Consider the following 16,947-nt stretch of genomic DNA (forward strand, 5'->3'; position numbering starts at 1 on the left):
CAGTGTGAAGCCAAAAAGAAAGTAAAGGTGAGGAATCCAATATGAGCGCCTTTACATCAGAATGTCTGACTTCAACCTCTAGAATGTACTTTGATATCTGCTCATTGCTGTGAAAGTTGCCACGCGACCTATAAATATTTAGTTATTAGAGATAATCTAGTTATTAGAGATAATCATATTTACCTAATAATATAACATATGTACACAAGAAGACGCAAACAAAAATTGCTTACCTCTTCAGAGACCTCAGCTTCTCCAGTAAGCCTTCGCTTTGACTCAACAAGCGAGATGGGAGGTCAGTAGTCGTTTCTGTATCAAAGTTAGTATGCACATGATCTGAATTTTCTGGCCTCGCAAGGTCGTCCTGACATAGTTGGGTATTAATAACAGAGTCTGTCCGACATTCAACCTGATGACCATCAGTTCTTAAACTCTTGACATATAGATCTTCACTTTTGTTTCTCTCATCCGGCGCAACAGTTGGAAAAGTCGAACAGTCAGTTCCTGTGAAACTAGTTTGCACGGGTAGCAAATAGCTTGGTTCAACACCAGAAATCAAGGTGGACACATCTGTAACCATGGGCCCAGACTCATTGTAGCCTGTCCCATATACACTGGCAGTTTGAGTCAAAACTGCAGGAATTTCCCACGAAGTTTCCCCAGTTTCTGTATTCCAGTAGTAATACTGATTGCTCTCCTCATGCAAAATCATCTTCCACTGCGAAGTAACATCTGTGGGAGCATGGTGCTCCAAAGACACGCTGCCAGATGCTTGAACTGAGGGAACTGTCTGCTTGTTTAATCCATCCAAGATTGTTGAGTTAGTCACTGTGTCAAAACCAGTTTCTCCTTCAACTCTAAACTCAAGTGCAGAAGAATCCTCCCCTGTCTGCTGTTGGTCAGCCATCTGCATAGTGGTGTCTGCACCTGATCCAACATTTGTATCTTTGTCTCCTTCTTGAATTAATCCATCAACCTGGTATAGATAAAACTCATCAAGACTAACAAAGACATCATCACTCATTGGTACTCTGTTATATATAAGTTAGTTGTTGTTACCTGCTCTTTTTTATTGGCTAAGAAACTAACTGCAGTGGCATCTTCTTCCACCTCATCATCACTGTACTGCCCAAGTAAAAGCAAAGGGTTTTCTGTTTTCTGACCTGAAAACAAGAAAATGAAAGCGTCAAAATTTGGAAGCCGTACTACTTTTAACTACAGACCTAGACTTGAGTATATGAACTGATAGAAGAATAGCTATGTGATATTTTTAGGTAGCAATATAAAGTAGAGAATAATCGAGAATAGCATCGAGGAAGATTTTTCAGCGACCTGTCACAATAAATGACAAAGCCATCAGTTAAGCGTAGCAAGCCAAAAACAGCCAGAGACATACAAACCGCTAGGGAGCTAAGTCCAGAAGAAAGTCCCCAGAAAAGCTTGAAGCTGCAAAATAGAGAAACTCATTCAAAAAATCACTGTGTCTTGGCCTGAACTTGAGATGTCACACACGATGTCCTCAAGACCACAACAACTCTCTACTCTCTACTCTGAGAAGAATTTATAGAGGACAAACAAACATAACATGTGTGTTGGAACAAAAAATAAGAATTTTTCCCAATTTTTTTTTTGCAGCATTAACATGTGGAGCACTTTACGGTCGTTGGCTACATAGCAGGTTTTGATTTGAAGATAGCTGATGGAACCCACCTGAAGAAGAAGGTGAATTGGGTAACTCATTAGGCTCTGTTTGTTGTTCCCGCTCAACTCCATCACGCACATCTGAGCCACCCAAATCTCCTACAAAAATATATCAAAACAACATATACTAAACAAACAAAAAAATCTATGATAAACTTAATACAATCTTAATCAGCTTCACGCACTAATTCATGCATTAACTAGCTTTCTCCAATTAAGAAACGAGATCGAATCCACCCAAATCCATCAATCTAATAGCTTTCATCGAACAAAAAGAGCAGAAAACGAATCGAAGAAGCACGATGAGAGGCATACCAGAGGGTTCCGCAAAGAGATCAAGCTTGACACGACGGCCGGTGCTATTCATGGCGGCGAAACGACGCACTTTTCTCTTCCCCATCAGATTTCTTACTCTCTCTCTCTACAGACTCTTCTTCTTAACCTTTGTTGTTGTTTACAGCCAAAAGAACCCAAAAACAAAAATAGCTTTCGCGTCGAAGGTTACAAACACCTCTATTTCGACTAAAACGACGCCGTTTTCCTCATTAGCCGCCTAACTGTCTAAGACGCCGTGCCGTTTTGGGGTTTTTAAAGGAAAAAAATTGTGCATTGCATGTCGTTTAATTGATTAAGGTTTTGCTAAATCAGAACGATCCATATACCCGGTTTACACACATCTTCGATATTCCTTCCCATGAAAGGATCCAAAAAGGTAAAAATCTCTAATCTGAGACTGAGATAATCTCAACTGCTTTCTTTTCCTAAGCAGCAACGACTTTAAGTTCTGATGATGACTAGTTTTAAAGTTTATCATTCTGTGAGTGTTGATCTTGGTGGGGTTCACAATAACATTGATGCATGAATAGAGGTTAAACTTGGCCTACTCTTTTTAATAGCTATCAAAACTTTCACTGCAACGTATTATTGTTGTGCACCACAAGTACCACGAAACACCGCATCAATAGAAGGTTAAGAAATCAAAGAATCGTAAAAATTTACCAATTCAAATAAAACTTACTCTTTGCATGGTAGACTAATCGAGTGGAACTTAACAAGTGAGTGAGTTTGTTGGCAATATTACAAATAGAAAACATAGGGGCCAAAACGATACATGTGTAACAATATGAATCACGACTCACGAGTAGACTCTAACCGCTGCAGAAGCTGGGCAACGACACCCCAGTTAAATCCCCGGTATTGAAGCCACCGGATGACTCTAGCTTTACGAGTTTCTATAGGCAAGTCTCGGCCTTGGAGCCACCGCTTCGATGCCTGAACATAAAGCTGATCCACTGCTTGCTTGGACAGCCCATGCTTTGGTTCTGCTTCTTCTTCTTCATCTCCTTCCTTGCATTGGCCTTTCTCAAAAACCATCTTTATGGCCGTTTCCGAGTCTTCATTGCTTATGCCTTTCTTAAACAATGCCTGATTCACACGCAAAATACTCACTTGTCTTTAGTAGTGAAAGATCAGACAAAATTCTTATCTCACGAAAAAAAAAAATGTGAATGGAAATTCTTACTTGCTTGATCCGCCTTGGTCCCCAACTTAAAGAAGACCATCTAGATCGAGCAAATGACTCAGCGTACAAGCTATCATTGATAAAACCTCTGAAACAAAACAAGCAAAAAGTTGAAAGAGAGACTTCTTCTTACTCAGTTTTCTATCAATGGTAAAGCGCATAATGGTACAACAAAAGCAACCTAGTCCCTTAGGTATCAAGGAAAACAAACACATGATGCTATGGATCCTCATTGAAAACAAGAAGAACCTTACCGAATCTGAAAATCATTGATCACTCTGTCAACAATTTCAAGAGGATATTTCTTTCCAATAAGCTTCTTCTTCAGCTCAGCTGCTGAATATGCTCTAGTACCAAGGAGAAAAGCAGAATAAGATGTTGATAAGAAATCATACACACTAACAAGAATGAAGAAGAAGAGAAATAAACCATTCTGCAACATTTTAAAACTGAAGCTACAAAAAAAAAAAAAAAAAACAAAGTTGCAAGCAAACCTTAAACCGAGATAGCGAATGGCGCTGTTCTCTGCCTCTTGCGTGGTTTTGCAGGCTTCTTTGCTACTCATAGCCTGCTCAGCTTCCTCCATATCTACTTTGACTTTATCATAAGCTTGTTTGTGTTGTCTGGTCGTTGATCCTTTATTCCAACTAGAGCCAACTTGGTAGCTCCTTTCTTCCAACTCTGCAAAAGGATAAGAGAAACAAGGGACTCAAATACGCTTGGTTTGAAGCCAAAACCTACTAGCATTCATTTAAACCCTTGGCCAAATTGACAATACCTTCATCAGAGTCATCACTAGACACAACATTCATGTAACTTCCAGCAACGTTTATATCCTTGAGATCCAAAAAGGTACCATCTATAGCCTCTTCACTGTTGTTACCACTCAGTTGAGATCCCAAAACACTATGATCCAATCTACCTTTATTATCAGAACAATCAACAACAGGCTTCTTGCGAGATTTCTTTGGAACATACTTAAACAGTCCCGAAGAATAGCATTCCCGCTGCTCTCCAGAACACAAGATTCTCGGCACAGAGTGACTCTTCTTCACCCTACCAAAATATCAGATACATGGATTAAAAACTATGCCTTGGGTCCAAATTAGTAACAGTCACCATAAAAGTAGAAGAGGAATCAACAGAACATATACAAAACAATCAAGTACCAAAAGTGAATTTTTCCTTCATTTCGGCGATTTTGTAGAGTAAAAAAATTTAACTCTCACCATGGAATAGAGAAGACGCGATGTTGAATGCCAAACGATAACCTAAAAAAGCCTTGTTTCAGCATCTCCCAATTGGAATCTGCCCAGACCCGTCGTCGTCCTGGTAAAACCTTAGCTTAGCTAGTTTCTTCAACATCCGAAGTTTCTTAGCTGCTAACGTGCGCGTGATTCATCTAGCTGCTAACGTGCGCGTGATTCATCTAGCTGCTAACGTGCGCGTGATTCATCTAGCTGCTAACGTGCGCGTGATTCATCTAGCTGCTAACGTGCGCGTGATTCATCTAGCTGCTAACGTGCGCGTGATTCATCTAGCTGCTAACGTGCGCGTGATTCATCTAGCTGCTAACGTGCGCGTGATTCATCTAGCTGCTAACGTGCGCGTGATTCATCTAGCTGCTAACGTGCGCGTGATTCATCTAGCTGCTAACGTGCGCGTGATTCATCTAGCTGCTAACGTGCGCGTGATTCATCTAGCTGCTAACGTGCGCGTGATTCATCTAGCTGCTAACGTGCGCGTGAGTCATCTAGCATTTTGCGGCGGGGTGATAAGAATTTGGGGATGTGTATTTTATTTAATGATTTACTCTCTAGTGATTTTTACATAGAACCTAATTACAGATATCAAATCAGATATATATATGAAAAGTCATACACAGGGAACATGTTTATCATTAGTTATATTACCTTAGTTAGGTGATCCGACTTCGGACAGGAAAGTACAAATTTAACTTGTTTCGCAAAAATTCAACCATAGGCCAACACAAATTTACAAATGAGTCCGACCAAAACATGACCACACGACCATCACAAGAATATCTACAGATCTACTAGACTACTACACTATGAAATGCAAACATTACAAATAGATAGACAGTATTAAGGAAACATACAAAGGAGGATCATGCTAAATAGTTAACTACGTACGTAGCTAACAAAACTAATATTGACTTTTAACAAATCATATACATGGACTTTCTAGTTGTTGACATGGTGCTTCTTAATCATATTATTTAAAAAAAAAAAAAAAAAAGACTCTTCCACCAATTCTTAAATCAAACTTTGACGGCATAAAGAACATGACAATACTTGGGAGACGAATCATCCTCCAGATCATTAACATCACCCTCAACATCACCGTCACCATCTCCATCAACATAGCCACCATTATAGCTAAGACTTCTAGACTCGAATCCTGCTTTAGGCTTGAACACGAACAACCCACTAGACGAGCCAGAGGTTTCGAACAACCAATCATGAACGTCCCAAAAGATCTCCACAGAAACACCATCACTCACGGTCACAACCTCGTTTCCTCTAAATCTCCAATTCAAATTCATGATCCTAATCGCCGACACACCGTCAACCGTGATCCACATCTCTGGATCATTAGGACCCGAGAGAGATGTCTCGATCACCACCTCATTCTCCCGCCGCGACTCCCCACCTCCAAACGCCGTGCGCGTGTAGAAAACACGTTTCCCGTGGACGTGTTCTAGCTTAGAGACCAAGGCAGCTTCTGTGGCTGAAGGCTTCTTCTTCGTCCTATTCAAAGCTTCCATCTTTAGATCACCGATCGTTAAAACCACGGCGTTTTGGGATACGAGGGAGACGTAGAAGCCAGATGAAGGTTCAGGGAAGTTGGAGAATTTGGCTTGACGAAAATCCCAGTATACGTCAACCCTTGTCCCGTTAGCTTCTAGGCTCTTGAGACCCTTTTTAGCCCAAAACGAAGAACCTGAAAGATCTATCTTCACCTGCTGTTGTTGATGATGATTCTGTTGTTCGTCAGTGGGATTATTGGTTTTGATGGTTAAGGAATGTGAAGAGATGGTTTTAGACCAAGTGACGTCTACGTTTTGCGTTGTATTGGCGATTTCAACTACGTAGATTAACGAGACAGAGCTGGACTGATTAAACATTTCTCGTATGTTGTTGTTTCTTGAAATCTTTATCGGTATAAATGAGGCCTGAATAAAAAAACCCACAGGCTTAGCCGCCTCAGGTTTACAATTCTCATTATTGAATATTGTTTGGTTGAAGAGATTTAAGAACTTGGAATTGTGCTCTATAGAATTGAGAAATTTTTGCTGACCTGAATTTGTTTGGTGAAACGAACTAAAGTAAACCGAAGGTTTTTTGTTTGATTGAAGTTTACTATGAATAGATTACTTCTAAGTTTGGATCTTCTAATTACCTATCTTTGGTAACATATATAGAACTAGTTATTAGAGAATATTCTTTAGATCACTCATTACTAAATGAATTTAACTGGGCTATATAAGGGCCGAATTTAAAGAAAGCTATTATGGGCTTCACAAACCCAATCGGTAGATTTTTTAAATGGAATTTACCAAAACGGAGTCGTGTAAGTCCGGCGACATTGGATAAAACCCTAAGCTTTAAAAACCCTTCGTATCATAAAACAGAAAACTTCCTCTGCATCCGTCGCAGCAGCTCTCCTCTCAGTTGTTTCGTCCTCCCGCCATCAGATCCCAATCAAAGTTTCAGGTACTCTTGAAATTTTCAATCTTTTCATAGCTCTTGATCAATCTCTTTCTCTTGAAAGCTCCTTAAGAGGTCAATTGAATCTAATTGCATCAGAAATTTCTCGAGGTTTTTGTAATTTCAGATATTAGTGTAACCATTCGAGTTGTATGTATCTATATGGGTTGTGTTCAATTTACTTTTTTTTTTTTGGTGTAACCAATATGGTGTAGCTGGAGTTATGAGATCTGCTTAATCTTTTGGGGCCTCTGTTAACTAATAACTAGTAGGAAACACATGAATTTAAGTTTTGATAGTGTGTTTGGTTGCTTATGGATGTTGTTTTATTCATAGCTTGTAGGTAACAGTTACTAATCGAAGAAATGGCAGAGTCTACTCAGATGGAAGTTGAGACAGCAACACAAACGGCGCCGCTACCGGCTAAACCAACCTTCAAGCCTTTGAAAGCTCATGAAATGTCTGATGGTAAAGTCCAATTCAGGAAAATATCAGTCCCACCAAACAGATACTCGCCTCTCAAGAAAGCATGGTTAGATATCTACACACCCATTTACGATCAGATGAAGGTTGACATTAGGATGAATCTCAAAGCCCGCAAAGTCGAGCTTAAAACCCGAGCTGACACTCCTGACATCAGTAATCTCCAGAAGTCTGCTGATTTTGTACACGCTTTTATGCTTGGTTTTGATATCCCTGATGCTATCTCTCTTCTGAGGATGGACGAGCTGTATGTTGAGTCGTTTGAGATTAAGGATGTCAAGACTCTGAAAGGAGAGCACTTGTCTCGGGCCATTGGTAGATTGTCTGGTAAAGGAGGGAAGACAAAGTTTGCTATTGAGAACTCGACCAAGACTAGGATTGTGATTGCTGACACTAGGATTCATATCTTGGGAGCTTTCACTAATATTAAAGTCGCAAGGAGTTCACTTTGCAGTCTTATTATGGGATCTCCAGCAGGGAAAGTTTACTCGAAGCTCAGATCTGTCTCTGCTAGATTAAACGAATAGATATTTTTAATGGCGAAATTTTGGAACATTAATTTGGTTTTGTCCGAGTAATCTTTGTAATGAAATTTTGCAGAAACAAAATGTTATGGTGCTCTTTAAATGAAAGTTATTTGAATTCTGTTGTTGCTATTGAACTCGTTGGAAGGCTGTATCAATTTTAAAAGGGAACCAAATCAAACACTCTTATTAAAAGAAATAAGAAACTTGCATTGCATTTTTGTAGACCCTAAAGTCTGATTATTCGACAGCATACAATGGAGAGATAACTTATGGCATGGTCTTTGCATTCCTTATGTTTCGTTCTATAAAATACAAAAAAGATAATGAGGAATAGAAGCAGAATGTGAAGGTCTCTTTAAATCACAATTTGTTGGCCATTGGTATATGGAACCAGTTTAATTTAAACCCTCAGCCTCCAAAGAGAAAGCCAGCGGCTTGTTCTTCGTTTCCTTCAAACAATCTGAGAGCTTGAATCACTGCTTCGCGGGAGAAGCCTAACTCCACAAGCTTTGCAATCTTTGCTTCAAATTCAGGTCCCTATGGATTACATGATGAAATGATTAATGGAGACAAAGAGGAATCAAAAGAAGTGAGACTAAAACTTTAAACACAGATTTTTACCTCTGATGTGTTCTGCCTTTTAGGTTGTTGACTCGTTGGGTTTGCAACCGTGTTATTCTTCTTCTCTGTAAACCCAGAGGGAACCTATTGGACCAAAAGTTTTTGATACAAAAAATTATTTTGAAATATAGTTCTTCCTCAAAACCAATTATAAAGAAAGACAGCATGTAAAAGTTCTTACCGTTGCTCCAGAGCCAGATGCTTCGTTAAGAACACGTTCTTCATCAAGAAATCGGGAAGGGATGTCTTTCTCTGAAGTAAGTACAGTTTTTTTTTCCAGGTTAATTGAAAACAAAGATAACGAACATAAAAAGGCTCATAATTTTCAAGAATGAGATGGTAATAGAGAACTAGCCTTGCAAAAAGGGAACAGAGACCTCTCCTCCTCCAACAGTCATGACGTTTTCCTTCAAATCTATAGTGCACTACAAAGAGACGAAGACAGTAACAGCGCTGCATTTGGTTGAAACAGGATCCAAAATATCCAAAGTCAAAAGATCGAGACTGTACCTGATGCTTACGCAGCATATCCAGGCCAAATAGGAATTCCATGTTAGGTGAGTCCAGCACCACGAATGAACATGGGTAAAAGTTATTCCCAATCTGCAAGTTACGCAATTTCAATGTCTTTTGCAAAGAACAATAAACCAGAAAAACAAGGCAACTCATTTATAAGAAAAAAGATCGGATGTACAATACCATGAGCAATACCTTTATTGGAGCAACATGAATGCGGCCTAATATCTCTGACTGGCCAACACCATGAGCAATACCTTTATAGCGCTGATCCATTAGTCTCAGCAATCTGAAAGTGTATATTTAACAAGACTGGTGAGTTATTCCATCATGTTATATTAAAAGAAGTGCCAGAAGAAATAAATAACGCAAGTTACCCGCATCTCTCAGCACAACTCTTGGATATAATTGTCGACTGTGCACCACTATCAACAAATGCCTGGAGATGGTGTAAAATATAGGTTCAGAACAACAAGATGATCTACGGAGTGCTTTAAGCGCACTGAGAGACCGATAAATTTTTAAAATAGATAGCAAGGTAAAAAGAGGTTATAATCTGGTTGCTAAATTCTACCTTCAAAGGTACGCCATTGACCTCCATATCCACATAAAGCATTATCTAAGGAAATGATGGAAGCAAAAAACAAAAGAAATCATGTCTGTGTACAAAGAGGTTAAGTAGTTCAAAACATACTAAACGCAAGCACACATACCACCCGAGCAAAACCTTCAGGATTATGTTCAAGGGCAGCTTCCCAGTTCTCATCAATTCCTTTCTGATCAAATGTATCAAGACAGCACCAAAATTCAGAAATGACTTGAAAAGATAACAAACAAATTAGGAGAACACAAGAACCTAACCAAACTGAAGGATTGCATCCAGTAAACCACAAGAGCTATTTGTAACTAAAGTAATACAAGAGTCCGGTACATGTAACTTGTGTAAGAACCATTAACCTGTCGAATTGCAGCTTCGATTTTCTTCTGAGCTTCAACATCAAAAGGATCAGCATAGAGAAGGGCCTGCAAGGGTGGGGAATACATAAGCAGAATTCTTTGATAGTGGTAGATGTAACTTAATGTGTAGAAAAACTGAGAAGCTATCAACTCTTTCGGAACTAGTAATCCTGATTACTGAAACTCATTTATATTGAAAAAAGGCTTACGAGTTCCTCTTCCTTTTGACGCTGTAAAACAGATCGCTGACGATGCCGTGCACGTAACACATCTTGTAACTTATTCAAATCACTTCCAGAAATCACTTGTGCAAGCTCGGGATCTGTCTGCAATTCACAATATTCAAAGCCAAGGAAACAGTGTCATAAACGAAGGCCAAAGAAGAATGTCATCTTTTTAAGCCAGTTACAATCAATTCATACCTGAAATAGCTGTCCCATAAGATTAGAATCACCCCTAACGTGTTGTTGAAAGGCTGCAGGGTTCAAAGCTGACCCATCAGGATTCATGCCCAAATCACTCCCTGTTGCTGGTGCAGCACCACTGAGAAAAGCCAACAAATGAGACAAAAACAAGGGATCATATATCACAAACACCAATATCCAAAATTACAAAACAGAGAAGCAAGAGGTAGTAGTAAAATCCACCGTACCCAGATGAGGAATTGGTGGAAACCATCATCATTAATAAATCATCATCCTTAACACCCAAGGCACTCAATTTATCGGAATTCCCCATCTCGTTTCCATTATACAACAGCTGCTGCTGCTGAATCGGAACATTGGACTGCTCATTGATACAACAAAAAAGAAAAAAAAAATTAGCTTAAGTTCTAAAAATCCCATAAACCCCAGCAGAATTCAAGCTTCAATCTTTGATTTTTTGTTTTTTTCTCAGTAGCAAGAGCCAAACACAATTCCAGGAAACATAAATCGACAAAAGAGATCTGAGAAGAAGGAACCCTTTACCTCAACTTCGAGCAAGGCTTTAACATTCTCAACCTACAGAACAAATAAACTTTAAGGATCAGCATAAACAAAAGAAAAAACAAAAAAAAAAACAAAACTTGGACGAATCAGTGAAATAAAGTAGTGAAACCCAAGTTCCAAGAACCACCATCGAGCAAATTTTGACAAGTACATTGTGATTAACTACAACCCGAGGAATCAGGAAAGTTTAGGGTTTTTTCAGAAGAAAAAAAGACTTACGGTTTCATTAGAATCGACATCAAGAGAGATGATTTGTTCACCGGCGGTCATAACAGTGATCCTCATCTTTGTAATCGTCGTCGGGTTTTTTTTTTGGGTTTTCTCGGTCTCCTCTTTTTTTACTTGTTTTGGTCAATTGTGTTTATAAACTCAGAGACTCTGTGACTCCCGGAGAGGTTGCTTTACTTATGGTTTTACTCTTGTCTTATGAGAGAGAGAAGCCAAATTTACCCTGAACCCGCTACTTGACCCAGAGTGTTCTACTAAGTCCCGGAACTACCCCTGGTTTATTAATTAACCTATTTTGTTTGTTGCTTAGCCCCGACCGTTTATAATGTCATCGACTGATTTGAGATATAACTTTACATTTTTTTTATAATAGAATTGGTAAAGATGGGTTATTTATGTAAATTAGGAAGACGTTTAGCCGTACCGAGCGAGAATATTTACTTTTCTGGTCATGGAGAATCTTACTGTTCCTTATAGATAAGAATAAAAAAATTTATTATTTTCCTTTTATTCTTCTCTTGTGTATTATTTCTGATAGAATTATTATGCTATAGGCTAATTAGGCATCTTTTTAATTGTGGTCTTTATCTGAAATAAATTTATTGCTTAAAAGCTGCGGAAGCTTTTTGTTATATGATGAATACGAATCACATACGTTACGTTTTTTTTTTTTTTTTTTTGGGTGGAATTGAATCGAAACAAAGACAAAAATATTGAATCGTAAGTTTTAATAACAAGGTCAAGAAACTAAAATCTAATTTAATGAAACATTCCACGAATGCGCACAAGTATAGTCCATGTGAGAAGAGAAACTCGGGGGAAAGTTAATAAAGAAGAAGATAAAAAAAGCAAAACAATGGTTGTTAATAAAAAAAAAACCCTAAAGAATCGCTATTATACCCAAGATTTGGAATTCAAAGACGACAAAAACAAAATCATGAGATCACACTATAGCTAGTTAATACCAGGCGGAGCTGGGAAACCGTAACCGCGACGTCCAAGAGGAGCGCCGCAACCAAATCTGGGATCGCATTGGAGATGAACAGAGTCGTGGATCTTGTGAAATCCATCCTTGAAAACGCCGAATCCAAATACAAACCCAATCGCGATCACCACCAATACCAAACACGTGCACATCATGCATATCCTTCCGCAACACATCTTCGATCCTCCTCCGTTTCGTCTCTGTTTTTTTTTTTAATAAAGTTTCGTCTCCGGAGATTCCGAGATTCGTCTTTGATTTAGGTTTGAACAATCTCTCTCTCTTTCTATATAAGAGAGATGGAGTTTTGTTTGTTGGTTTAGTTGGCGAGAATTGTGGAGAGAGAGAGAGAGAGATGATAAATTTAGTGGGTTAAAGAGAAAGCAAAGAGAGATAGAGATAGAGATGATATAAAGAAAGAAGAAGAAGAGAATTGGAATTGTGCTGTGCTGTGTGGACGTTACGCCTATTTCTTGCTTTTAAAGCTAATCAAAATAAAAAAAATTCCCAACCCAATAATAATAACAACAACAACGGTCTCTTTTTTTTCTTTTTTTTTCCTTTTCCTCCTCTGTTTAGGTTGTTTTTTCTCTCTTGATTGGCTCCTTCCTTAATTAACCTAGTTTGACTGCGAGACAGAGACTTTATATTTTTGGGCCTCAAAGGCCCATTAGTGAAATTGGAAAATTTCCACTTTTTCGCGTTAGGCGGTGGTTGTCATCGATCCAGTTCTCTCTCTCTCTCTCTATATATATATATACATAGTGTGTAGAGAACTTTTATATCATTCATCAGAGACCTACCACAAATCCTCATGCGGCTGCGATCTCTAGGGTTCTTTTAGTTTCCTGTTTTCAGCAGCTGGTTTTGCTGCCAACTGATGTAGGTTTCGTCTCTGTTGTTTTCGATTTAGGGTTCATGAATCATGCTATTCATACCCATATCAGTATATACAAATGCCTCGGCTCGGTAAGGAAATAAAAGAATGGGTGTGATTCCTTGTCCCGTTTAATTGGTCCCTTCTATTCTCAGATGCCTCGGTTAATAAAATAACCCATTCTAAAGCTTATGCTTATGATTGGGGCAGAGTGTACTGGGTGCATGATACTTGGTCCGATAAGTCCCAGATTGTTCAATAAACACATCGGTATAAACAAAAGCTTCGGCTTTGTTATGAATGGAAAAATTGGTCTGTTGGTGCATATGATTTGGTCCCTCATATTCTCAGATGCCTCGGTTAATAAACAACCCATTCTAGGCTTATATGTACAATAAGCTAATGATTGGGGCGCAGTGTGGTGCATGATATACATTGGTCCGATGAGATGGGTTTGGAAAAGAAAAGCTTCGGCTTGGTTATAAACGGGAAAAGTAAATATTGGTGGTGGTGCATACTATTTGGTCCGGAATCGATCTATACAAATTTCTCGTCCCTGTCTCCCATAAAAGTTGGTCCCGACTGTTCTAAAAACCCCCATTCTAAGTTATCAAAGTGTAAGCTCAATCTGAAAAGACTGTGGTGCTTAGGTCCCTGATTCTCTACTTTGATGCTTTGGTTCAAAAGTTAAAAACCCATTGGAAGATGATCTTTATAAGCTTGGGGATGTGAAAAGATTGTGGTGCATGATACTTGTCCTGGCCTCAGTTAAAAACCACAATAAGATTATGATTGAGAAAAGAGTGTTGTGTATTTATGATAATTGGTCCCAGTCCCTGATTGTTCAAACAATTTCCTTGGTTAAAAACCACATTGCAAGCTAAATCCACTAAGCTTTTATGCATGATATTAGGTCCCAGATTCCCTATTCAAATGCCTTGGTTGAACTTGAAAACCCATTGGAGCTGATCTTAATATGTTTGAGAATGGGAAGGAGATTGTGGTGCATGATACTTGGTCCCGTGTTGTTCAGACAGATGCCTCGGTTAAAACCCCATTGTAAGCTATTCATAGTAAGCTTATGACATGGACAAAGTGTGGTGCATGGTACTTGGTCCTAGTCCCTCGTTGTTCAAACAATTGCTTGGTTAAAAACCACACTGCAAGCTAATTTCAATACATTCATGAATGGAAAAAGAGTGGTGCATGATACTAGGTCCCGGATTCTCTATATTCAAATGCATTGGTTAAGAAGGTAAAATAAATTGAAAAAAACCAATGAAAGACTTGGGAATGTGAGAGTGTGGTGCATGATATACCTGGATCCGGATTGTAATACAGATGCCTCTTACAGCCCCATTGTAAGCTAATTATCATAAGCGTATAAAATAGAAAAGAGTCTGGTTCAATGATATAAAGAGTATTGCCTATACAAATGCCCTCTGTTAAAAACCCATTGTAAGCTAATCATATAATAAGCTTATGAACAGGAACTGGTGTAGTGCGTGCTACTTGCTTCTGGATTGTCAATTCTAAGTGCCTTGGTTAAAACAGCGCATTCTAAGCCAATCGGTGGATATTGTTGCATAGTGTCTATACATCGGTTACGATAATTCAGTTAAAAACAGGCAATGTAAGTTCATCAAGAGCTTAAGAATGGGAAAGTGTAGATGGTGATGCATATTTGGCCCAGAAAAGTTTATACAATTGCCTCAGCTCATCAAGAAAACAAGAACTAATGAATGGAAAAAAGATGTAAGACTTTGTCCCAAGTATCTATAAAAAGGCTCTGTTTCGGTTAACAAATCTTAAGAAGCTTGGGGATGGGAAAGAGTGTGGTGCATGATATTGTACTTGGTTCGGGATTTTCCATACAAATGCCTCGGTTACAACCCCCAATGCAAGCAAATCATAATACGCTTATAAATGGGAAAGCGTCTGGTTCATGATACAAATGTTCTCGGTTAGAAAAACCCATTGAAAGCGAAACATATTAAACTTATGAACGGGAACTGGTCTGGTGTGTGAAACCTGCTTCTGGATTGTCTATTCAAAGTGCCTCGGTTAAAATAACGCATTATAAGCCAATCGGTTGATGTTGTTGCATGGCATTTTGTCCCAAATTGTCTATACAAGGGCTATGGACGGCAAATTATGGTGATGCATGATAATTGGTCCCGAAAAGTTTACACAATTGCCTCAGCTCGTCCAAGAGCGAATGAACGGGAAAAGATGCATGATACTCTGTTCCAAATGTCTAGAAAAATGCCTTTTTGTGGTTAAAAGTCCATATTGACAAGCTTAGTATCTGAAAAGACTATGGTGCATAATACTTATGTCTCTGAATCTCTACTTTAATGCCTTGGTTCAAAAGTTAAACCCCATTGGAAGCTAATCTTTATAAGCTTGGGGATGTGAAAGAGTGTGGTGCATGATATACCTTGATCCTAGATTCTCTATTAGAATGCCTTGGTTAAAAAAGTACAACCCCGTTGGAAGCTAATCTTAATAAGCTTGGGAATGGGAAAGAGTGTGGTGCATGATACTACAATACATGGTTCCGGATTGTCCATACAAATGCCTCGGTTACAACCCCAATGTACGCAAATCATAGTAAGCTTATAAACGGAAAAGCGTATGGTTCATCATGATACAAAGGCTATCGGTAAGAAAAACCCATTGAAAGCTAAACATATTAAACTTAAGAACGGGAACTGGTCTGGTGTGTGAAACTTGCTTCTGGATTGTCTAATTCAAGTGCCTCGAATAAAATAACGCCTTATAAGCGATTAATGTTGTTGCATGACATTTTGTCCCATGCTGTCTATACAAAGGTGGCGACTCGGTTTAAAACCCCATTATACGTTTATCAAGAGCCTATGAACGGGAACTCACGGTGATGCATGATAATTGGTCCCGAAAAGTTTATACAATTGCCTCAGCCTATCAAGAGCTAATGAATGGGAAAAAGATACATGATACTCTGTTCCAAAAGTCAATAAAAATGCCTCTTTGTAGTTAAAAGTCCATATTGTCAAAGCTTATTGATAGAAAAAGGGTGGATGGTGGTGCATGATACAAACTTGGTCCCAATATTTGTTTGGCTCGGCTAAAATTTTTATCATATGCTCATTTGAGGTCTATAAGTGGCGGTGCATGGTAAGGATATGTATATGTTTGTCTTGATTTATCAAATGCCTTAACTTGGCTAAAAAGTCCGAATAGCCATGGGGAGCTTCTGAATGAATAGATGGTGGGGCATTATTTGGAAATATGTCCCGTGTTCATTTATACAAATGCCTCGACTCAGTGAAAAATTCGTAGTAAGCTAAGAGAAGTTTAAGAATGAGCAAAAGGGTTGATGGCAGCTAGGTGTTGCATAATAACTACTGGAGAAAGGGATAGTTTTATAATTCATCATACGTCATATATAAGTATTGGAGGCTTACGAAGGGGCGGTGGTGCATATATAATTAGAGAATCATGTCCCTTGAGTGTACATAAGCCTATGAGCGAAGAAAGGGTTCAACGAATTCATTTGGTAGAATTTTTCAAATGGTCTTATATAAGTCGATGTTGTCAAGAAGGTGACATTACGTTATACAGCCATACAGGTGAATTTGGAGACATCAGTTGAATCTAAACGACACTAAAACAGAGAAATTGAACAATTAGAGAGCAAAATCTTGATGTTTATTGTTTGGTCTAGTTCCTCAAGAACCTAGTGTGGTAAGTGGTAACCACTTGCTTTGTCAGGTTTTCAAAAGGTGCCATGTCCATCTTTGTTGGCAATTGCAGGTTTCTGAATAAGAG

At 38.7% G+C, this 16,947-nt stretch overlaps 6 protein-coding genes across 6 annotated transcripts in view; 1 reads left to right on the top strand and 5 right to left on the bottom strand.

Annotated features, from left to right (window-relative positions):
• The window catches only part of LOC104704597, a 4,860-nt gene extending 2,688 nt beyond the window's left edge, over positions 1 to 2,172 (bottom strand). Inside the window, exons 1-5 of the mRNA XM_010420657.2 lie at positions 2,017 to 2,172; positions 1,711 to 1,800; positions 1,060 to 1,163; positions 234 to 976; positions 4 to 128 (exon numbers count right to left, since the gene is read on the bottom strand). Coding sequence (XP_010418959.1) covers positions 4 to 128; positions 234 to 976; positions 1,060 to 1,163; positions 1,711 to 1,800; positions 2,017 to 2,101 — 1,147 coding nt within the window. The 5' untranslated portion in view covers positions 2,102 to 2,172. The remainder of the gene's footprint in view (positions 1 to 3; positions 129 to 233; positions 977 to 1,059; positions 1,164 to 1,710; positions 1,801 to 2,016) is intronic.
• Positions 2,696 to 4,979, bottom strand: LOC104777648 (regulatory protein RecX). Its single transcript, XM_010501937.2, has 6 exons — positions 4,453 to 4,979; positions 4,002 to 4,279; positions 3,718 to 3,904; positions 3,478 to 3,570; positions 3,224 to 3,311; positions 2,696 to 3,126 (listed from the first exon to the last, which is right to left on the bottom strand). Exons 1-6 carry the CDS (start codon positions 4,515 to 4,517, stop codon positions 2,830 to 2,832), a joined length of 1,008 nt encoding a protein of 335 aa, XP_010500239.1. The 5' UTR covers positions 4,518 to 4,979; the 3' UTR covers positions 2,696 to 2,829.
• Positions 5,457 to 6,517, bottom strand: LOC104777658. The gene has a single exon (XM_010501949.1). It carries the CDS (start codon positions 6,369 to 6,371, stop codon positions 5,505 to 5,507), a length of 867 nt encoding a protein of 288 aa, XP_010500251.1. The 5' UTR covers positions 6,372 to 6,517; the 3' UTR covers positions 5,457 to 5,504.
• Positions 6,848 to 8,093, top strand: LOC104777666 (RNA-binding protein pno1). Its single transcript, XM_010501961.1, has 2 exons — positions 6,848 to 6,960; positions 7,291 to 8,093. Exon 2 carries the CDS (start codon positions 7,320 to 7,322, stop codon positions 7,962 to 7,964), a length of 645 nt encoding a protein of 214 aa, XP_010500263.1. The 5' UTR covers positions 6,848 to 6,960; positions 7,291 to 7,319; the 3' UTR covers positions 7,965 to 8,093.
• On the bottom strand, positions 8,160 to 11,444 carry LOC104765105 (DNA damage-inducible protein 1). The gene is made up of 15 exons (XM_010501982.2): positions 11,267 to 11,444; positions 11,027 to 11,059; positions 10,711 to 10,844; positions 10,481 to 10,601; positions 10,268 to 10,384; positions 10,059 to 10,124; positions 9,815 to 9,877; positions 9,676 to 9,720; positions 9,479 to 9,540; positions 9,297 to 9,390; positions 9,096 to 9,188; positions 8,941 to 9,010; positions 8,767 to 8,837; positions 8,586 to 8,669; positions 8,160 to 8,501 (listed from the first exon to the last, which is right to left on the bottom strand). The coding sequence occupies exons 1-15, from the start codon at positions 11,330 to 11,332 to the stop codon at positions 8,373 to 8,375; spliced, it is 1,248 nt and encodes a 415-aa protein (XP_010500284.1). The 5' UTR covers positions 11,333 to 11,444; the 3' UTR covers positions 8,160 to 8,372.
• On the bottom strand, positions 12,013 to 12,724 carry LOC104777691. The gene has a single exon (XM_010501990.2). The coding sequence runs from the start codon at positions 12,434 to 12,436 to the stop codon at positions 12,230 to 12,232; it is 207 nt and encodes a 68-aa protein (XP_010500292.1). The 5' UTR covers positions 12,437 to 12,724; the 3' UTR covers positions 12,013 to 12,229.

This window comes from Camelina sativa, chromosome 1 (genome assembly GCF_000633955.1).
Source record: "Camelina sativa cultivar DH55 chromosome 1, Cs, whole genome shotgun sequence".
NCBI classification, from domain to species: domain Eukaryota; kingdom Viridiplantae; phylum Streptophyta; class Magnoliopsida; order Brassicales; family Brassicaceae; genus Camelina; species Camelina sativa.

What these genes read in the sequence shown, in the direction of transcription:
- LOC104777691 (XM_010501990.2), bottom strand. Translation starts at nt 12,436, where the DNA reads ATGTGTTGCGGAAGGATATGCATGATGTGCACGTGTTTGGTATTGGTG.
- LOC104765105 (XM_010501982.2), bottom strand. Translation starts at nt 11,332, where the DNA reads ATGAGGATCACTGTTATGACCGCCGGTGAACAAATCATCTCTCTTGAT. An exon ending in TCCACCAATTCCTCATCTGG is followed by an intron (nt 10,602 to 10,710) that starts GTACGGTGGATT and finishes GGCTTTTCTCAG; the next exon opens with TGGTGCTGCACCAGCAACAG. An exon ending in TTATGGGACAGCTATTTCAG is followed by an intron (nt 10,385 to 10,480) that starts GTATGAATTGAT and finishes TGTGAATTGCAG; the next exon opens with ACAGATCCCGAGCTTGCACA.
- LOC104777658 (XM_010501949.1), bottom strand. Translation starts at nt 6,371, where the DNA reads ATGTTTAATCAGTCCAGCTCTGTCTCGTTAATCTACGTAGTTGAAATC.
- LOC104777666 (XM_010501961.1), top strand. Translation starts at nt 7,320, where the DNA reads ATGGCAGAGTCTACTCAGATGGAAGTTGAGACAGCAACACAAACGGCG.
- LOC104777648 (XM_010501937.2), bottom strand. Translation starts at nt 4,517, where the DNA reads ATGCTGAAACAAGGCTTTTTTAGGTTATCGTTTGGCATTCAACATCGC. An exon ending in ATTCGCTATCTCGGTTTAAG is followed by an intron (nt 3,571 to 3,717) that starts GTTTGCTTGCAA and finishes CCTTGGTACTAG; the next exon opens with AGCATATTCAGCAGCTGAGC. An exon ending in ATCAATGATTTTCAGATTCG is followed by an intron (nt 3,312 to 3,477) that starts GTAAGGTTCTTC and finishes GTTTTGTTTCAG; the next exon opens with AGGTTTTATCAATGATAGCT.